At 36.0% G+C, this 23,268-nt stretch overlaps 1 protein-coding gene across 2 annotated transcripts in view; it reads right to left on the bottom strand.

Moving 5' to 3' along the window:
- Positions 1-305: 305 nt before the first annotated feature.
- Positions 306-23,268, bottom strand: part of LOC143405838 (UDP-glucuronosyltransferase 2B17-like) — a 28,609-nt gene continuing 5,646 nt past the window's right edge. Inside the window, exons 3-6 of one of the 2 annotated variants that reach the window (XM_076864167.2) lie at positions 8,496-8,627; positions 6,573-6,660; positions 5,463-5,682; positions 306-585 (exon numbers count right to left, since the gene is read on the bottom strand). In XM_076864167.2, coding sequence (XP_076720282.2) covers positions 306-585; positions 5,463-5,682; positions 6,573-6,660; positions 8,496-8,627 — 720 coding nt within the window. The remainder of the gene's footprint in view (positions 586-5,462; positions 5,683-6,572; positions 6,661-8,495; positions 8,628-23,268) is intronic. The other variant, XM_076864168.2, reaches the window with a different exon arrangement.

Here is a 23,268-nt window from a genome sequence, read left to right on the forward strand (position 1 = left end):
CAGTTTCCTGGAAAACCAATGGAAAGGCAAATCACAACACTCTAATTAGTGAACTCTATCTTCAAAGAGGTGAAAACTACAAAACAGAAACAAATGGCAATATAAACGCATATGGTTTAATTTTATTTTCTCAAATAACTTTTCCTTGAACTGAAATATTTCTGTCTCTTATACAGGGAGTGAATATCATGAAGATAAAATTTGACTTGACAAAGTGATTTGTGAAAAGTTGTTAGGATAGGTAGGAACCTGGCCATATAACCTCCTCTAATGTGAGCAACGGGAGGAACAAGGCCTAGAAAAAATTACTCCCTTTTTTTCTTCTTTTCAGTTTTAAAAAACATTTGGAAACAAAACAGACAGCATTTAGTGATGATGAATATCACAGTTGCCACACAGACCAGCAGGAACCCAATCACATCCACAGAGTAGTACTGGAACCAGGAGAGGTCATGGGCAGCCACCCGGAGGTGTTTAGCTCCTTTGTGGCGCATGACAAACTCAATCCAGAAGACAGCTCGGTCCAGAGGCTTCACTGGCTGATCATGCTGAATTCTTGATAACTTCATAGCATTCTCTTTATATCTAAAGGTGAAACATAAAAAGATCAACATTGAAAGTAAGTTAATCTATCTAAGCACATGAAGTCAGTGAAAGTTTTTCACAAGTGCCATATGGATGATTTAAAATAATTATCAAAGACTTGCCCTGCATATGATTTGTTTTTTTTCTTATGTCACCATCTAATGTCTGATTTTAACTTATGTTCTGATGTATAAATATTTCAAATGTGCCCATGGAGTTTCAAGAAGGTGAGTCAAATTCATTCCATCAGAGGAAATAGTTATGAACCATTCTGAGTCCAATAAGTGAGAGAGAAAGCACATAATTTGTAAAAGATCAACTTGAAGCTTTTAAAGAGGAATCATATCATGGTGTGCAGTGCTTCCTAACTATTCTCTCTGTTTTTCCTCTTCTTTTTTACCCTCTACTGTATTTTCCACTCAGTGACCAGTTTGGGATTATTAAAATATACACATCTAATTATGAAGCTATCCTGCTCAAAATCTTCATATAACTTCTCATCATAAGAAGAATAAAATTGAAGTCTATTCTAGTACTAGTAGATTCTGATGGGTTAGACACTGGCCATGATTTCTGATATCATTTTTTCTCACTCATTCTATTTAGGCATATGTGTCCTTTTAGTTTTATTTTTATTGACTTTTCTTAGTTGTATGTAACATTAGAAATAGCCTGCGTTTGCTTTAGTTATAGCAGTACAGAAAAGGGGTTCAGTAGGTGTAAGATTTCAGTGTAGCAGGGATCATCTGGTAAACAGGTTGTTTTATGCTTAGCAGGAAAAGCAAGAAATATAACTTGCTCTAACTCAGCCCCTAGCACTCCTCTCTTCCCATAACCTCCCCTTGCTTCACTCTCTCTACTCTACTGATCTTTCTGAAATTTATTTATACTTTTTTTAATGAGTGTTTTTTTTGCGTATAATTGATATTGGGATTCACTGTGATATATCCACAAATGTACACATAAACTTTAGCCAAATTTTTTCCACTCTTCTTCCCTTTTCCTGTTCCTGCTTATTCCTCCTCAATATCCTTTGTTCACTCTATTGATCTTTCCTCTCTTTTGATAAAATTCTCTCTTCTTTTTTCCCTTTCTCCCAGATGCACCTCATTATTTTGGATTAACTTGCTCATATGAGAGAAAATTTTGACCTTTGGATTTTTGAGCCAGGCTTGTTTCACTTGGCATGATAGTCTCCAGTTCTACTGGCAAGTGCTATAATTTCATCTTTTAGGACCAATACTCCAATCATGTGTATACACTACAATTTCTTTATCCATTCATCTGTTGAAGGGCACCTACATTGGTTTCATAGCTTGGCTACAGTGAACTGTGCTACTATAAATATCAATGTAGTTGAATTCCTATAGTATACTGATTTTAGATCTTTTGAATATATACTGAGAAGTGGGATAAGTGAATCATATTGTGGGTCCATTCCTAGTTTTTAGTGTTTTAGGCACATGTGTGTTTTTCCTGTTCCCCAGTGTCACCAATGTGTTCTCCCTTGACACCTTCATACTTTATAATCTCATCTTGCTTTTCCTTGAGCATCCTTTCATACAATACCCCCACTCTTGCTTCTTTCTCATGGCTAAGGTCTTGGCCAATTATGTCATTCCTCAGAGGTACTTTTCTTGGCCATATTAGCATAGCAGCCATAGGCATTTTTTTCTATTATTTTATGTTGTTTTAAATGTATTTCTTAATAACATAAAATACATTACATTTTCTAAAATAAGCCCCCAATAGTACAAGAAAAACACACCATATCCTAAGTGATCACCTGGAAATATCACAATTAAGTTGCAGGGATGGTGAAGTAAGGACACCAATGTGCCCACTATTGGATCATATTATAGGATTTGCAGGTCATATGTAATGCCACTTAGAAGATCCTTAAGGATCAACTAGCAGACTTAAATCTGATAATGAAATACAAACTCAGAAAAGTAACAGTATACAAATCACCACACAAAACACAATAGCTTTTTTCTTATACAAATAAAAAACTCAGTGAGAAACAAATCAGAAAATCATTTTTCAACAATACCTTCAAAGAAAAATCAGTAGTAGTGCAGCTAACATAGAAATTAGGGTGAAATTCCCGGAAAAAAATTAAACATAGAACTACCAAATAATGAAGATATACCACTGCTGGGTATATACTAAAAGGAATGAAAGTTATCATACTATAGAGATACCTGCATATTTCACTCTTCATGGTACAATCTACAGTGGCCAAATTATAGAACCAGCCCAGGTTTCAATCAACAGATGAATGGATAAAGAAAATGTGATATCACACACACACACACACACACACACACACACACACACACGAGAGAGAGAGACACACACAGAGAGAGAGAGAGAGAGAGAGAGAGAGAGTATTTTTGAACCATAAAGAAGGAAATATGTCATTTGTAGGAAAATAGATGGAAGTGTACATTTCAGTAGTAAGTGAAATAAGCAAAAAAATCAGAAATACAAATATTTCATGTTTCCCCTCTCTTGGAATCTGGCAGGGTAGGTGATATAAAAGTAACAGGAAGACTATTATACAAGAGGAAAGGGATCAGGGGAGAAGGAGGAGAGATTGTTAGGGAAATAAAAGTCTTTTAGGACATAATGTAAAACTGATATATTCATATTTAAGTCTGATGTTTTAATCTGTATTCTCTTTTCACTTATACATTGTTTTATGTCTCTTTTCCCAATCTTTCTTAATTTCTCTCAGAGTATTTTTATTATTCATTGTGTTACGATCTTTTTATTGGAAATGTAGTTTTGAACTTGTCCTTTAAGTGATACCTTCCTTAAACAATAATACTAGCATTAGGTGAAATGAGAGTTGAGTTGAAGACAGTCATTCTACATTGAAACTATATGTACTCCATATAATTTCCTTTTGCAGTATGGAAAAGTTTAATTATTGAAGTTTTGTTTTATCAAATATCATGAAAAAAAAATTTTATTGTGCTTCTAAGATTACCACAAAGTTAAAAAAAATCAACCATATGGAATGTTAGGAAAATATTTGCAAACCATATACCTGATGAGACTTATATCCATAAAAGATGGAGAAATATTAAAATCAATAATTAAAATATAAATAACCTGATTAAAAGTGAGCAAAAGATTGGAACTAACATTTCTTGCATGAAGATAAGTGAATGATCAAAAAGCACATAAAATGATGATCTTAGCTATCCTGTAATGCAAGTCAAGACCACAGTGAGCTACAATCCTTTTTACTAAGATGGCTACAATAAAAGAAACAGGTGATAATAAATGCTAAAAATAATATGGGAAAATTGGAATCCTCTTATATTGCTTGTATGCTGCAAAAATTTTTGCAACTACTTTGAAAAATAGTTTGGCAGATCTTAATACATATAAAATTATCATATGAACTAACAGTTCTAAAACTAGAAATTACCAGAAGACGTGAATACTTATGTTCATACAAATTATACACATTGTTCATAATAACCAAAATTGAAAACAGAAACCTTTATAAACTGATGAATTGATAAATTACTTTGAATATTTCTAACCACACAATGTTATTCAACAATAAAAAACAATAAAGGCTGACCCTTGGCAAAGCATGATGAAACTAACAGCACTAGTGAAAGAAACCATTGAAAAAGACAATAATTTTTATTATCTTTTTATCTGAAATATTTAGAATAGGATGATCTATAGAGATAAAAAATAAATGGAGTTTGCCTAGTCTAGGAGGCAATAAGAAATGACTTCAATGCATTGTCACATTTCTTTGTTGTGATAAAATTTCCAAAAATTATAGTATTTAAGAGTTTTATAACTAGGGAAACATCAAATGTATTTGAATTTGAATTCACACTTTTTAATTCAGATATAAATGGTATATTGTGTGTTATATATCATTAAAATAAGTGAAAATATTAATACTGATGAAATAATTTTTGAGTAAAATAATTTATGGTTGCAGAAATTTTAAATATGGATTTAAGATAGTGTCATATCTCTGTAAGTTTATCATTCTTTTCTTGTGTCGATCCTGTCATATTTAAAAATTAAATCCTCATTGCAAATGGCTCTATATGGTAAACATTTTGTGTATGTGTAGAAATGGTGCGTAATCATTTACCTATGTAATTTATGAGATCAATGCAACTTTGAAATACTTATGATATTTGAAGTTTTATATAACTATGAAATAGTAATGGTTAAACTGGTTGAAAATAGATTTAATATGGGTTGAGTCTTTAGATTCTTTCAAAATTACCCTCCTCCACAGCCACATCAATGTTTACAACAGCACAATTCCCAATAGCTAAACTGTGGAACCAACCTAGATGCCCTTCAATAGATGAAAGGATAAAAACAATGTGTCATATATACACAATGGAATATTACTGTGCAATAAAAGAGAATAAAATCATGACATTTGCAGGTAAATTGATGGAGTTAGAGATGATAATGCTAAGGGAAGTTTGCTAATCCCAAAAAACCAAATGCCGAATGCATTCTTGGCTGATTCACAGTGTGATAGGGAGAGGAAGCATGGGAGGAATAGACGAACTCTAGATAGGGCAGAGGTTGGAGGAGCATGGGGTTATTCATGATGGTGGAATGTGATGATCATTATTATCCAAAGTACAGGTATGAAGACATGAATTGGTGTGAATACACTATGTACACAACCAGAGATATAAAAAGTTGTGCTCTATATGTGTAATAAGAATTGTAATGAATTCCACGGTCATATATAAATTAATTAATTAATTAAAAAATTACCCTCCTCAAAATGGGCTAAAATTTATACTCATTGATGAAAAGACAATCCTTCTATGAATACTACTCAATGTAAAACTTGTTGTACTCACATAGGGTCATTAATGACCATCCTCAAGGCCTTGAGAAGATCTGCACTTGTCAATGTTTTGTATTCCAATCTAACAGCTGCTCCCTTGGCCTTCACATGAGCAAGGTTGTGAGCTTGATCCGCAAACAAAGGAATGCCCACCATAGGGATCCCATGGTAAATCCCCTCATAGATGCCATTGGTTCCACCATGAGTTATAAAAGCTTTGGTTTTTGGATGACCTAGGATTGATTTAATGTCAGAAAAATTATTAATTTAAACCTTAGAAAGAACATGAGAAATGTGTATTAGAAGACATTAAAGGGATCAGTGTGTATTTTAGATGACAAATTATTGTAAACATGACCCTGCATTAATTATTTTATTCATATCTCAGAGGAACAAGCACCTTAGTCCACTAGAGTGCTAATGGAAAACTACATGAAAGAGAGAGTACATTACTTGAGACTTGAATATTGAATACAACATTAATAAGTAGAAAAAATAGAATATTTTTTAGTAAAAGAATCAACATGCACTTATGGAAAATAAGGTCATGAAGGACATGTTAACATATTATCTCATTAAAAAACTGAAGTGGCTAAGTTTGCTATGTAGCATGTCCAAAGCAGCAGGGAATAGGATGGTGATGGTACTGAACTCAGAGAAAAGAGAGACTACACTTCATTATAAAATGTGTTTGCACTTCATAATAAAGATTGTGCATCAATTTCTGGAGAAAATAAAGAGTCACTGTCCATAAAAAAAAAAATCCTGGCTGCCATTTTGAAAGGTATTTGAAATACACCTGCAGGAGAGGAAAGAATAAGTGAAAGACATACAACAACACAGAGAGACAACCCAGGAACTGAGTGAAAAAATCTTTCAGAGGTAATTGCACCAGAAATAAAGATAACTTGGATTCTGTATATAATGATGGTGTATATTAAAATTGCAGCTTTTTGTTTTGTTTTTTCAAACCATCCCTGGGCCTGGAAAATAATTAAAAAGAAGTTGAACATTGTGTTTGATTTCTTTTAAGTAACAAGTATTGAATAAAATGTTTCCTGCTGAATTTTTAGCATCCAGATTGATGGTACTCATGCTTTTAGGACTTATCTCAGAATCTTACCAAGAAGGTCATTCTGGGGGATCCAGTTGTATATTCGAGTGTTGGGTCCTAATTTATCTGGCTTCTTGCCTTGATATCTCCAGATGACCTGTTTGGTAAAGAATGTACTTTATTCTATCATTCAAAGATTAATGTTATATCATGTTTGCATTCTAAAAATTTAAGTTATCATCTAGTTCAACATTTAACACATAAGGAAATAAGTACAATTTTAAGTAATGAGAATTATGAAAATACAAACTAAAACTCCATAATTATATTGTTTTATGCATTTTAATCCTAGATTTCATTTGCCAAATTAATATCATTATGTTTATTTCTTGTGAGTGACATAGATTAGACAGGACATGTATTGTTTAAGATGCTTATTTCAGTTTGCATTGTTTTTTATACATAAAAGCAAACCAATGCAATCAGCTACTGTTAGAAATAAATTAATACTAACTAGGAATTACATGTAACTTGTATTTGACATCAATTTATTAAATACTACCTATAAGAAACCTTTTACTTGTACTTATGGACCTTAACCCACACTTCTATCAATATTGGTGAATTTGGAAATTCTTTAAGTTTTAAAAGGGAGAACCCATTTGCTACTTACAAATAATTACATGGATATTGAAATAAAGTTCAAAATTGTAAGGTTGCTAAATGTTTTAAAACTGTGTGTAATCATTTAATGATGCAGTACAAATCTTCTTAGTAGTATTATATATCTCCAAAATGTTTTTATGTCCAGGCACAAAATAAGGAGCTGACTCTGGAAATTAAAAGCAATCTTTATGAACTAGAGTATAATTTCTAAGTATAATTTCATATCTTTTATATGCAATGGGAGCAGCAAAGTAAATTTAGGTCTACAGAAGTAAAAATAATTGGGTGATTAGGAGAAGCCTATATCAGATAGGAAATTACAGAGCAGATGGAAAACACTCAAAGACCGCAAGAGTGGTTATGTTAGAAATTTTGGTATTAAAGCATTTTGTGGAGGTGGGAACTTTTGAATTTCACCACATGCCAGGCTTGCTTCTGCTTGACTCTTCCTTATACTCTTCTTTCTTCTTAAAAGGTATTAGTCTGATGTTTTAGAAGCAAAGTCCTTTGGCGTACATTTCATAATGCACAGGGTCCATTTCAAAGCAGAAATAATCTCTACACTTTCTCTAATTGTCAGACATTGTCAGGATCCCATCCACTAGTGCAAACTGTTTTTTCTTTTTCTACAAATACATGTGACTGAGTGGGAATTTGGCCCGATGATTTGGGTACCCTTTCTCCTCAAAACTCCAGGAACAGTTTGTTAAATAAATTTATAGTTTTTTAATGGGGAGGGGATGTATTTGGGCTTACAGTTTCAGAAGTTCAATCCATATTGGCAGACTCCATTGTTCTGAGCCAAAGATGAACTAGAATATCATGGCAAGAATACTATTCTTAAATGAGGGTAAGCAAGGAATAAGGGATTGCCTGGGGTATCTAAAATCATGATAAAATTCAGTCTTCTTCAATACCTGCTTTGCATTATTGTGGTGGTCAAGTTATGAGTTAACTTTTTATAGCTTTCTGATAACATTGGCAGTGTATATGGTGCCCTCAGGGATCCTGCAAGGAAAAGGAAGAAGTACCCAGAAAGAATGTGGTATCTGTGAAAATAAATGCCTGTGATACCCTTACAATTAAATTTCACAATGGACCTGTAAAATATATTTTTTATGATCACAATGTTAATATTAACATGAATTAAACACTCTCTACTGTTTAGAATTACCACACATTTTTTGTTTAAAACATGATTTCTGAGATGAACTAGAGAGATCACAATAGGTTATGTTTCACAAAGGATGCTTCAAAAAGCAAACTTTTTATAAAGTTTAACAGACTTTTTACATATTTGGCCACTAAGAGGGCATTTTTTCTTACCTTTTGTGGAATCTGTGCAAGAGCAAATGCAATTATATTGGCTTTCTCTTCTGGCATGTGATAAACCATCGACCCCAGAGAAAACACCACAATACCATTTTCTCCAGAACTCTGTACAAATTCTTCCATTTCCTGTGAATAAAACATTTGCTCCATCAAAATAGATGAAGAGCGAGGGGATACAAGATGTCAGATTAGCGGAAGGCTGCCTTTCTAGTTGCTCCAAGGATCAAAATACAAGCAGTGAGAATACTGCTTCTTAGTGAGGTGGGTAAATTTAGTTTCACCACTAAATTTAATTTCACTAAAATTCAATACTGGACAGTGAGTGTGTCTCAGAGACTAAGAAGTTTGGGTTCATTAAACAAAGAAGATTACGTTGAAACCAAACTGTGGAAGCAGCCACATCAGTAGTAATGGTGCTGTCTACCACAGAGAAATGAAAAATTAAGGGAGAAACACAGTGGATATTTGATATGAAAAAAACCTGAGATCAGAGAAGCAACATGAACTTAGCTGATCCAGAGGCACCACTGAGCACTTGTGATTTACTGTGTTTATTTACTGCCTGGGGAGAGATGAGGTGGATTCATCTTGAGGTGGCCTTTCTCCAGTCTCTGTTGCCAGAAAGAGGAGATCTGAGCAAACACTGCTAGAATGCCTACTGTGTGGCCTAGAGTGTACCTGGGAGTGAAACAGGCATAGATAAGATTTTACCCCAGGGGATTCAAGTCAGAAAAGCAAAGGGGGAGCACAACTTGCTTTTCCTTTGAACTGGTGGCTCTCGTGACCAGCTGAAGTGAGTGAGAATCTGAACAAGGAACTTATCAAAATGTCCAGGGACTGAGCCCAGGAAAGATGTGCAGGTGAACAGCAGAATGTGTGGAAGATCAGCTCCCCTGTGAAATGAGTATACTTCTTAGGAGGCTTCTGAGATTCAGACTCCCTACAGAGATAAGCAACTGCCAGGCCCTAGGTGTGTGTCCATCCAATTTCTTCAGAGTATACACCAAACAAAACCCCTGAGGTCTGATTAGACCTAAGTTTCCTCCATCAGAACTCATCTCATAGAACTCTGCAGCAACCCCACCTCAGGAGTACATAGATGTGGTCTGTGCACACAAAGCTCCAACTGACACTTCTTCCCATTCTAACCTACATCATACTAGTAAGAAGGGAAGCTGAGAATTATTTCAAACACCTTCAGTCTTAGGTCATTCCAAGTGGTAGCTCAGAGAGAAACACAAAAAGAGGAAGGTGATAACAAAATCCAATATTTGCTTTTACTCTCAGTACATAGCTAAAAAAGAAATGGAATGATACATAGTTGAGTATAGTCAGTAACCATCCATTCTGACAATTTTGGCCAGCTCAGTGGAAATGATTCCTTCATTTATCATTAAGAATATTTTTACTTTTTCTTATTCTTTCTGTGTGTTTGTGTATTCTTCCATTACTGATTGGTTTATGGACATATATACATTTCTTTCTTTTATTCAGCATTTTTAAAATGTAGCTATTTTTCTTTGCATTGTCTTTTGAGAGTTAGGGTTTTTTGTTCTGTATATATTTTTTTGTTTTGTATTTTTTTAATTGTTTGTTTCTGTATCTCTCTTTTATTCTCCTGGTTATAGCAAAAATCTATTCTCTATTTTTCTCTCCATTTATTTATTTCTCTTATTTTCTCCTCCATCCTTATAATTCTCATCTGCTCTCTCTTCTTCATTCCCTCTCTTCACTTTTTAAAACTTCAAACTTTTTTCCCTATCTTCCGGTCTCACATTAGTTCCTCTTACTGACTGTAATTTTGCCATCTTTAAACTAATTGGTTTATATAACTCTTGATCCCACCATTAATGTTGTTGCAATTATTACTTCTGTGGATTACATAGTTGACACCTGTTTCTTGTCTTAATGTCATATTTAGTTTACATTTATGCACTTCTTCATTGTTGGCAATTGTTGACCCACTTTTTCTATTTTTTGTAGCAATTAACATTTTAGAAGTCATAATAGAATCCAGGTATTTATTTTAATGCTGTATATTATTTGTATCCAATGTTGTTATTGTTTATTTCCCCTTATTCTGTGAGTAGCTAGATATCTACAGTGACTCTACAGGTTTACAGGGTAGAGAAGTTCATTGCTGAAATAAATTCAACCAAAATATACTTCATCTTGCTCCACAGAAAATTAATGGCATTCAACCACTATACTTTAATACAGAGAATAATAGAGATAAAAACTCAAACTAACTTATTAGGCCTCAAATAGAAACAGCTGGGGTGGGGTTCATGGTTTCCACCTATGGAAATCCACTGCACAGAAAAAAATAGAATTAATTCAAAGGCTGTGAACACCATACTTATAAAAGAATGTTAATCCAGATCACTCCAGGGTACTTTGGAATTTTTTTTTAAAGCAGGTAAATGTTATGCCTTAAAATTGGAAGAGGCCTGGGGTTGTGACTCAGTTGTAGAGTGCTTGCCTAGCACACATGAGGCACTGGGTTTGAACCCTAGTATCAGATAAAAAAACTAACTAAATAAAAGAATTGTGTCCATCTAAAAAAAATTAGTTAATTTTTTTTAAAAAAGTATGGAAGAAAATATGCACAAAACCCAAAACAAGTCTGTAAGAATTATGTAAAAATAAGATAACATGAAATCACTTAAAAGTTTCTAATTTAGCAACAATTGATGCCAAAGATATTGAAATTTTTAAAACATCAGATATACAGTTTAAAAAGTAAATTATTATAAACTATAATCAATGAAATTATCATATTTTTAAATGATCAATGAATTATAAAAATTATCAATGAATTCCAAGAGAACACAGAAAAATAATTGAGTGAATTAAAAAAATCATTACAGAATATAAATGAAAAATTCAACAAGATAGAAATATTGAAAAACCACCAAACATAAATCTTGAAAGTCAAAGATAAAATAAATCAAATAAAAGTTCAGTTGAAAATCTTTATACTCCAGTAGACAATACTGAAAACAGAACATCAGATATAAAAGAAAAAGTGGTCAGCTTTGAATATTCAGACAGTACTAAAGTAAAGAAAATAAGCAACCATGATGATAATAATTATTTAATGAAAGAGTCCATATAGAAGAAATAATAAAAAAAAAACCTTGAAGTTCACAAATGAACAAATCTGATGGGAAGAGTAGCTAAGCAAATGAGAAATAGGACCACATTAAACATAAATGAATCAAAAGGACAGGAATTAATAAACATCTCTTTGTAATGACATTGAATATAAATCATGTCAATACTTTAATTAAAATATATACTCTGGAAGAATGGATTATAAAACAAGACCCAATGATATGTTGTTCATAAATGACACACCTTACAGGTAAAGACAGCCATAGGCAGAAAGTAACAAGATAAAAACTGATACATAATGCAAATGGAATCAGAAAGTAAGCAGGATTATCTACTCTTATCTGACAAACAGACTTCAAGCCAAAATTAATCAGAAGAGACAAAGCTGGTCACTTCATACTGGTAAAATAAATAATCCAACAAGAATATATAACATTATAAATATTTAAGTCATAAACATAGATCCAACTAATTACATAAGAGACACTAGTCAAATTGAAGCCTCAGTTAGACCTGAATAAAATAATTCTTGGGAATTTCAACACAATTCTCTCATCTTTTGATAGGTCATCCAGACATAGAATCAGTAAGAAATCTTTGGACCTGAAAAATATTATAAGTCAAATGAACTTATGGATATCTATAGAACATTTCATTCAACAGCATCTGAATATACTTTATTCTCATCAGCTCAAGAAAACCTTATCCAAAACAGACAATATTAAAGGCAACAAAGCAACTCTCATCAAATACAAAACAAGTGGTATTACTTATTATATTCTACCAGATCATAATTGGATGAAATTAGAAGTCAACATGACAGAACCATACAAAAACTATATGAACATATGGAGATTGGACAATCTCTATTGTGTAAAATTGGATTATAGAAGAAAATAAGGGAGAAATTTAAAAATTCTTAGACTCAACTGAGAATAGTAATACAACCTCTGGCACAGATTGAAGGAATTTCTAAAAGAAAAGTTTATAGCTATGAGTTCCAGTATAATAAAATCATGAAGATCCCACATAAAACCTATTTTTTTTCATTTCAAGGCCCTTGAAAAAGAAGAAAAAATCAATTCCAAAACCAGTAAAATAGCAACAAGGGAAGATAAATAAATAAGAGAGAAAAAACAGGAAAGAAAGAAGTCAAATTATTAGTTTGTAGATGATATGATCCTATATCTAGAATAACCAAATGACTCCAACAAAAGACTGATATTGCTGATAAACAAACTTGGCAAAGTAGCTGAGTACAAAATCAGCATACAAAAATAAATAGCTTTCTTATATACCAACAATGAATCTGCAGAGAAAAAAAAATCAAGAGAATTATTTCATTCACAATAGCCTCAAAACAAAATAACAAAACAACAACAACAACAACAACAATAACAAATACCTAGGAATAAAACTAAAAAAAAGAGTTTAAAGACCTCTAAAATTGAAGATTGAAATTATATAAGACATAAAATAAGATGAAAAGACCTCCCATGTTCATGGATATGTAGAATTAATATTATTAAAATCACCAACTATACAAGGCAATATATATATATATATATATATATATATATATATATATATATATATATAATCCTCATGAAATATCAATGAACTTCTTCACAGAATTAGAAAAGATAATGCGAATTTTCATCTGGAAGAATAAAAGACCCATAATAGTCAAAGCAATTATAAGCCTAAAACAATGCTGGAGGCATCACAATGTCTGATGTCAAATTATACTACAGAGCTATAGTAACAAAAACTACATGGTACTGACATGAATAAGACATATTGACTGGTAATATAGAATAGAAAACACAGAGAAAACCACACACATGCCAAAAACATACGTTGGAGAAAAGATTGTCTTTTAAATAAATGATGCTGGGATATTGCAGAAAAATGAAACTATACTCTTTTCTCTTACCCTGCACAAAAAAAAAACAACTCAAAATGGATCAAAAACCTAGAAATTAGAAACAATACTATACAACTCCTAGGAGAAAATGTAGGGTTAACACTCCAGCATATAGGCACAGGCAATGGCTTTCTCAAATAGAATACCTAAAGGTCAGGAAATAATTCCAAGAGTAGATAAATTGGAAGGCATCAAATTAAAAAGCTTCTGAACAGCAAAGGAAACAATTAGAATTGTGAAGAGATAACTTATGAAATGGAAGAAAATCTTTGCATAACACATTCTGACAAATGATTAATATTTAGAATATATAAAGAATTCCCAAAACTTTACACCAAAAAAAATCAAACAACCCAAATAATCAAAGAGAAAATGAACTAAAAAGATGCTTCTCAGAAGAATAAATATATATAGGCAACAAAAATATAGAAACAAAAAATGATTAACATCATTAGAAACAAGGGAAATGAAAACTACACTGAGATTTTATCTTTCACCAGTCAGAATAGTAATCATTGAGAATAAAAACAAAAATAAGTGCTGGAGGGTATATGCAGAAAAAAAAAAATTTACACTATTGGAGGAATTGTAAGTGAGTACAACCACTCTGGAAATCAGTATGGGTAGTTTTCAAAGAGTAAGCATGTAAATATCATATCACCCAGTATACCATTTCTCAGTATTTACCCTAAAGAATTAAAGTCATCTTATAACAGTGATACATGCATACCCATTTTATAACAGTACAACTCATAATACACAAACTATGGAACCATCCTAGGTGTCTGCCAATGGATGACTGAATAAAGAAAATGTGGGAAGATGGCCGAAAAGGGAGTGCAGTAACTCCGTGTACTGCGTCACTGTGAGGGAAAATGACGAGTTAGAACGGCTAAAAGCTATCTTGTTAGGAATTTCCAGCAAAATTGGGGTGCTCCAAAACCTAGTGGAAGGATTTTCATCGCACGAGGATCAGCTTCAGGGTCTCAAACGCGAGCGATCTGTCCGTATGGAGCGCTGCTTGTTCGGCAGATCACCCCACGGCTGGAGTCTGCGGCGCGCGCTGGGAAACGACAGGCTGGTGGCACAGAGATACAGCGATGCTGATTCTGCGGGCTCCTGCCAGCTAGGCATTTGCTGAGCTCGGAGCTGAATTCTGGGTTGGAGACGGGGGAAGGAAACGGTCCAGTTCAGTTCTCCACACTGGTCAGACCACGGAGGAAGCCAGCGGCCACCATCTTGGAGAGCTGACGTCACCATCCTTGTTTTCGACTGATTGCAGCTCTTTCAGCTATAGAACAGGTAATTTCAGGCTGACAATTGTCTGCATCTCGCAGACAAATTGCTCAGACTTAGTGCTAAATAACCCGCGAAAACTGCTTCTTGGAGCCTGCTCTTATCAGAACACACACCGAGCCCGGAGTGGCGGAGTTCCGGCTCCCGGAGCTGCTCTGGCCCAGGGTTATAGAACCCGCGGAAACTGCTTCTTGGAGCCTGCTCCTGTCGGAGCATGCAGCAAGTCCAGAGAGGCCGAATTCTGGCTCCCAGAACTGCTCTGGCCCAGGAATAAAGAACCCGCAGAAACTGTTTCTCGGTCCGGGTCCTGCTGAATACTGTGGAGGCCAGAGGGGCGGAGCAGAGCCGCCGCCGGAGCCCGGAACAGGCCCAGCGACCCGCCGGCGTGGTGTTGCGTCGCCCCGGCTAGAGCGGGGGCTGAACAGAGCCGCCGCCCGCGCCCGGAACAGGTCCAGCGACCTGCCGGCGTGGTAGTCAAGAAACCCCGGAGGCAGCGCTGGCGCAGGAGCCGGCGGGAGCCGCGCGGCTCGGGACTCCCAGCTACCGCTCCCACCAGTGCTGACAACTGAGGTCTCTTGCACCGACTCGCCTCGGCGTGGGACTCACGGCTACCACTCCAACCAGTGCTGACAACTGAGGTCTCTTGCACCAGATACGGGGGCGTGGCTACCAGAAGGTAAGCAAATTGGCTGGGGGTTCTCAGCCCCAAGCTCTACAAACTTAGGGCCTGAGGGAGGCAAACAAGGAGAGTGTGCCCAGGCACTAATGAAAGAGCTGCTCCACGCGTGTGCAAGGTAGGCGGAACTGTGAACACCGACAAAACAGGCCCAGTGGACCGCCAGACACATCGCTCCGGTTGGGGGAGGGGCAGAGCCGCCAGGCGCCTGCAAGGTAGGCGGACCCACTACCCACCAGCAGAACAGGCACAGAAATCCACAGAGCGGCAGAGCCACCCCACGAGCCTACAAGGTAGGCAGACCTGCGACCTACCGGCAGGTCAGGCCCAAAAACCTGCGGAGGGGCACAGCTGCCCCACGTGCCTGCTAGGTAGGCTGAACCCTGACCACCAACAGAACAGGCTCAGAGGCCGGCCAGACACATCGCCCCGCCCTGGTTGGGGGAGGGGCAGAGCCGCCGGGCCCCTGCAAGTTAGGCAGACCTGCGACTCACCAGCAGATCAGGCCCAGTGACCCGCGGAGTGGCAGAGCCACCCCTGCGCCTGCAAGGTAGGGGCACTTGCCACCCACCGGCAGGTCAGGCCCAGAAACTCTCGGAGGAACACAGCTGCTCCACGCGCGTGCAAGGTAGGCGGAACTGTGACCACTGACAAAACAGGCCCAGTGGCCCGCCAGATACATCACCCCGGTTGGGGGAGGGGCAGAGCCGCCACCAGCGCCTTTTAGGTAGACAGACCTGCAACCAACAAACAGAACAGGCCTAGTGGCCAGCGGAGGGGCAAAGCCACTGCTCACGCCTGCAAGGTAGGCGGACCTGTGACCACCGAAAGAACAGGCCCATCGAAAGTACAGGCACAGCGGCCTCCCGGCGTGGTAGGCACATTGCCTCAATTGAAGGAGGGTCAGAACCACCGCCAAAGCCTGGAAGGGAGACATTGCAGCTATACAAGAGCAATATAAATATATAGGGGGAAAAATCAATAACACAACAGTTTCACCAAGCAGAAAGAAACGCGATCAGTATGAAAAGACAAGGAAAGAAAGGACCACAAGCAATGCAGGTCAATTCAACTTTAGAAGAGGTAATATCTGCAGCAGATGGAATGTCAGATAAAGAATTCAGGATATACATGCTTCAGATGATCTGGAGTCTCAAGGAAGACATTAGACAGCAAAATCAGACAATGAAAGACCACTTCGACCACTTCGACAATGAATTACATTAACAAATCCAAGAAGCAAAAGATCAATTATACAGGGAGATAGAGGTTATAAAAAACAAACAAACAGAAATCCTGGAAATGCAGGAAACAATAAACCAACTTAAAAACTCAATTGAGAATACTACCAGCAGAGTAGAACACTTAGAAGATAGAACATCAGACAATGAAGACAAAGTATTTCAACTGGAGAAGAACATAGACAGCTCAGCAAAGCTGTTAAGAAACCATGAGCAGAACATTCAAGAAATATGGGATAACATAAAGAGACCAAACTTAAGAGTCATTGGGATACAGGAAGGTATTGAGGTCCAAACCAAAGGAATGAGCAATCTATTCAACGAAATAATACGAGAAAACTTCCCAGACTTGAAGAATGAGACAGAATCTCAAATCCTAGAAGCCTACAGGACGCCGAATGTGCAAAATCATAAGAGATCCACACCTAGACACATTATAATGAAGATGCCCAACATACAGAATAAGGAGAGAATTTTAAAAGCTACAAGAGAAAGGAAGCAGATTACATTTAGGGGTAAACCAATCAGGATAACAGCTGATCTATCAACACAGACTCTGAAAGCTAGAAGATCCTGGAATAACATATTTCATACACTGAAAGAAAATGGGTTCCAACCAAGAATTGTGTATCCCGCGAAATTAAGCTTCAGGATGGAAGATGAAATTAAAACCTTCCATGATAAACAAAAGTTAAAAGAATTTGCAGCTAGAAAACCATCTCTTCAAAACATCCTCGGCAAAATATTACAGGAAGAGGAAATGGAAAATATCAATGAAAACCAACAGCGGGAGGTAGTACAGTAAAGGGCGGGGGGGAATAATCAAAGAGGAAAACAAACCATGTTTAGTAACATAAATAAACAAATATGGCTGGAAGAACAACCCATATCTCAATAATAACCCTAAATGTTAATGGCTTAAACTCACCAATTAAGAGACACAGGCTAGTAGAATGGATCACAAAACAAGACCCAACAATATGCTGCCTTCAGGAGACGCATTTGATAGGAAAAGACATACATAGACTGAAGGTGAAAGGTTGGGAAAAATCATATCACTCATATGGACTTCGGAAACAAGCAGGAGTGTCCATACTCATATCAAATAAAATAGATTTCAAGCCAAAATTAATCAAAAGGGATGAAGAGGGACACTACATACCTCTCAAGGGAACCATACACCAACAAGACATAACAATCATAAATATATATGCCCCAAACAATGGTGCAGCTATGTTCATCAAACAAACTCTTCTCAAGTTCAAGAGTCTAATAGACCACCATACAATAATCATGGGAGACTTCAACACACCTCTCTCACCACTGGACAGATCTTCCAAACAAAAGTTGAATAAGGAAACTATAGTAGAGCTCAATAACACAATTAATAACCTAGACTTAATTGACATATATAGAATATACCACCCAACATCAAGCAGTTACACTTTTTTCTCAGCAGCACATGGATTCTTCTCAAAAATAGACCATATATTATGTCACAGGGCAACTCTTAGACAATATAAAGGAGTAGAGATAATACCATGCATCTTATCTGATCATAATGGAATGAAATTGAAAATTAACGATAAAAGAAGTAAGGAAAAATCATGCATCACTTGGAGAATGAACAATAGGTTACTGAATGATCAATGGGTTATAGAAGACATCAAGGAGGAAATTAAAAAATTCTTAGAGATAAATGAAAACACAGACACAACATATCGGAATCTATGGGACACATTGAAAGCAGTTCTAAGAGGAAAATTTATTGCTTGGAGTTCATTCCTTAAAAAAAGAAAAAACCAACAAATAAATGATCTAATACTTCAACTCAAAATCCTAGAAAAAGAAGAGCAAAACAACAGCAAAAGAAGTAGAAGACAAGAAATAATTAAAATCAGAGCTGAAATTAATGAAATCGAAACAAAAGAAACAATAGAAAAAATTGACAAAACTAAAAGTTGGTTCTTTGAAAAAATAAATAAAATCGACAGACCCTTAGCCACGCTAACGAAGAGAAGAAGAGAGAGAACTCAAATCACCAGCATACGGGATGAAAAAGGCAATATCACAACAGACACTTCAAAAATACAGAAGATTATCAGAAACTATTTTGAATCCTTATACTCCAACAAAATAGAAGATAGTGAAGGCATGGATAAATTTCTTAAGTCATATGATTTGCCCAGATTGAGTCAGGAGGATATTGACAACCTAAACAGACCAATATCAATTGAGGAAATAGAAGATACCATCAAAAGACTACCAACTAAGAAAAGCCCAGGACCGGATGGGTATACAGCAGAGTTTTACAAAACCTTTAAAGAGGAACTAATACCAATACTTTTCAAGCTATTTCAGGAAATAGGAAAAGAGGGAGAACTTCCAAATTCATTCAATGAGGCCAACATCACCCTGATTCCTAAACCAGACAAAGACACTTCAAAGAAAGAAAACTACAGACCAATATCTCTAATGAACCTAGATGCAAAAATCCTCAATAAACTTCTGGCGAACCGGATACAAAAACATATCAAAAAAATTGTGCACCATGATCAGGTAGGATTTATCCCTGGGATGCAAGGTTGGTTCAATATACAGAAATCAATAAATGTTATTCACCACATCAATAGGCTTAAAAATAAGAACCATATGATCATCTCGATAGATGCGGAAAAAGCATTCGACAAAGTACAGCATCCCTTTATGTTCAAAACTCTAGAAAAACTAGGGATAACAGGAACATACCTCAATATTGTAAAAGCAATCTATGCTAAGCCTCAGGCTAGCATCATTCTGAATGGAGAAAAACTGAAGGCATTCCCCCTAAAATCTGGAACAAGACAGGGATGCCCTCTCTCACCACTTCTGTTCAACATAGTTCTCGAATCACTGGCCAGAGCAATTAGACAGACAAAAGAAATTAAAGGCATAAAAATAGGAAAAGAAGAACTCAAATTATCACTATTTGCAGATGACATGATTCTATACCTAGCAGACCCAAAAGGGTCTACAAAGAAACTATTAGAGCTAATAAATGAATTCAGCAAAGTGGCAGGCTATAAAATCAACACGCATAAGTCAAAGGCATTCCTGTATATCAGCGACAAATCCTCTGAAATGGAAATGAGGACAACCACCCCATTCACAATATCCTCAAAAAAAAAAAATACTTGGGAATCAACCTAACAAAAGAGGTGAAAGACTTATACAATGAAAACTACAGAACCCTAAAGAAAGAAATTGAAGAAGATCTTAGAAGATGGAAAAATATACCCTGTTCATGGATAGGTAGAAGTAACATCATCAAAATGGCGATATTACCAAAAGTTCTCTATAGGTTTAATGCAATGCCAATCAAAATCCCAACGGCATTTCTTGTAGAAATAGAGAAAGCAATCATGAAATTCATATGGAAAAATAAAAGACCCAGAATAGCAAAAACAATGCTAAGCAGGAAGTGTGAATAGGCGGTATAGCTATACCAGACTTCAAACTATACTACAGAGCAATAGTAACAAAAACAGCATGATACTGCTACCAAAACAGGCGGGTGTACCAATGGTACAGAACAGAGGACACAGAAACCAATCCACAAAACTACAGCTATCTTATATTCGATAAAGGGGCTAAAAGCATGCAATGGAAGAAGGATAGCATCTTCAACAAATGGTGTTGGGAAAACTGGAAATCCATTTGCAACAAAATGAAACTGAATCCCTTTCTCTCGCCATGCACAAAAGTTAACTCAAAGTGGATCAAGGAACTTGATATCAAATCAGAGACATGGCGTCTGATAGAAGAAAAAGTTGGCTATGATCTACATACTGTGGGGTCGGGCTCCAAATTCCTCAATAGGACACCCATAGCACAACAGTTAATAACTAGAATCAACAAATGGGACTTACTCAAACTAAAAAGTTTTTTCTCAGCAAATGAAACAATAAGAGAGGTAAATAGGGAGCCTACGTCCTGGGAACAAATCTTTACTCCTCACACTTCAGACAGAGCCCTAATATCTAGAATATACAAAGAACTAAAAAAATTAGACAATGAGATAACGAATAACCCAATCAACAAATGGGCCAAGGACCTGAACAGAAATTTCTCAGAGGAGGACATACAATCAATCAACAAGTATATGAAAAAATGCTCACCATCTCTAGCAGTCAGAGAAATGCAAATCAAAACCACCCTAAGATACCATCTCACTCCAGTAAGATTGGCAGCCATTAGGAAGTCAAACAGCAACAAGTGCTGGAGAGGATGTGGGGAAAAGGGTACTCTTGTACATTGCTGGTGGGACTGCAAATTGGTGCGGCCAATTTGGAAAGCAGTATGGAGATTTCTTGGAAAGCTCGGAATGGAACCACCATTTGATCCAGCTATTCCCCTACTCAGTTTATTCCCTAAAGACCTAAAAAGAGCACACTATAGGGACACTGCTACATCCATGTTCATAGCAGCACAATTCACAATAGCAAGACTGTGGAACCAACCTAGATGCCCTTCAATAGACGAATGGATAAAAAAAAATGTGGCATTTATACACAATGGAGTATTACTCTGCATTAAGAAATGACAAAATCATAGAATTTGGAGGGAAATGGATGGCATTAGAGCAGATTATGCTAAGTGAAGCTAGCCAATCCCTTAAAAACAAATGCCAAATGTCTTCTTTGATATAAGGAGAGTAACTAAGAACAGAGTAGGGACGAAGAGCATGAGAAGAAGATTAACATTAAACAGGGATGAGAGGTGGGAGGGAAAGGGAGAGAGAAGGGAAATTGCATGTAAATGGAAGGAGACCCTCAGGGGTATACAAAATTACATACAAGAGGAAGTGAGGGGAAAGGAGGAAAAATATAAGGGGGAGAAATGAACTACAGTAGAGGGGGTAGAGAAAGAAGAGGGGAGGGGAGGGGGGAGGGGGGATAGTAGAGGATAGGAAAGGCAGCAGAATACAACAGACACCAGAATGGCAATATGTAAATCAATGGTTCTGCAACTGATGTGATTCTGCAATCTGTATATGGGGTAAAAATGGGAGCTCATATCCCACTTGAATCAAAGTGTGAAATATGATATATCAAGAACTATGTAATGTTTTGAACAACCTACAATAAAAATTAATTAAAAAAAAAAAAGAAAATGTGGTATATATACACAATGGAGTTTTATTCAGCCAAAATAACAAATAAAATTATGTCATTTTACAAAAAAAATATGAATGGAATTAGAGTCTTTTACATGAAATAAGTCAAACTCAGAAAGTCATGGGTTGTATATTTTCTCTCATATTTGCAACCTAGCGAGGAAAAATGGAAAAAATGAGGGTGGATCACATGGAAATCAAAGGGAGATCAGTGGAGAAAGGGATGAATGGGAGGGAGGTGGGAAGGGAAGGGAAATTCCTGGGAAGTTTTATTGGCCAAATTATTCTGTTATATTGTGTACATGTATGATTATGTAACATCAGATCTCATCATTATGTACACTCAAATGAACCAATAAAAATGTAGGAAAAGCAGAGAAATTATTGGTATATAAACTAAGAAGAGAAAAGCATGTATTATTAGAATTTGGGAGTTATGGATATTTTTAAAATGACCCAATCACTCACTTTTTTTGGAAAGAGATGTGTGTAATGACATAGAAGGCTCCATTAGGCTTACTTGTAGAAATAAGTGTGTGTGTGTGTGTGTGTGTGTGTGTGTGTAAGAAATGACATAGAGCCATTAAATAGTAATTCAAGAGATGATGTTAGAAATTATTATATGTAGACTCTTAATCTATAAATCTATTCATTACTAATATAAATTTTTTTGTGTTAAACACTATAGCTAGCACTTGGTTATAATTCTTATTGTTATAGTACTTCACTTGATTTTATTCCAGGATTTTAATCTGGATGATTTTTTACTTTGGAATTAATAGTACTTATTTTGGTCCTTGTGAGCCCAGAAGTAAAGTTACCTGTGCATAGGATTTTTGTACATTTTTATGTTTCCTATCTCTATAGTATTTCATTCCTTACTTTATAATTTGTGAGTTTCCCAAGTTTTCCTCTATAATAGCTCATAAAAACTGGAGATGAACAAACACTAGCATTCAGAAGATTAATATTATGGTTTGGATTTTCTTTTACATAATTCTAAGGATCCTAACAATCCTGTACATGTCCAGAACTATACTGATCCATAATCAGCATTTTCAGTGCATTTGAATGATACATATACTTGAGTAATCATATCTTTGGGTTATTCATATGTCTCATCTTTTTCCCTGAAATTTTTTAATGATAATGAAGTTCTTTGAGAATGAACTGTGTATCAGTGGCTGTAAAGAACCCTTATTTTTCACCTCATTATGAACCATGGGAGCTCTTGCACTACAGTGGGACTTCCTCTGGCCCTTTTATAGAACAGGTCAACTTGTTGAGTAGCTCATTCACATATAGTGGACATTGCATTAATCCTGGGAAAATGTGACACATCCAGTTATTTTGTG

This window comes from Callospermophilus lateralis, chromosome 8 (assembly GCF_048772815.1).
Source record: "Callospermophilus lateralis isolate mCalLat2 chromosome 8, mCalLat2.hap1, whole genome shotgun sequence".
NCBI classification, from domain to species: domain Eukaryota; kingdom Metazoa; phylum Chordata; class Mammalia; order Rodentia; family Sciuridae; genus Callospermophilus; species Callospermophilus lateralis.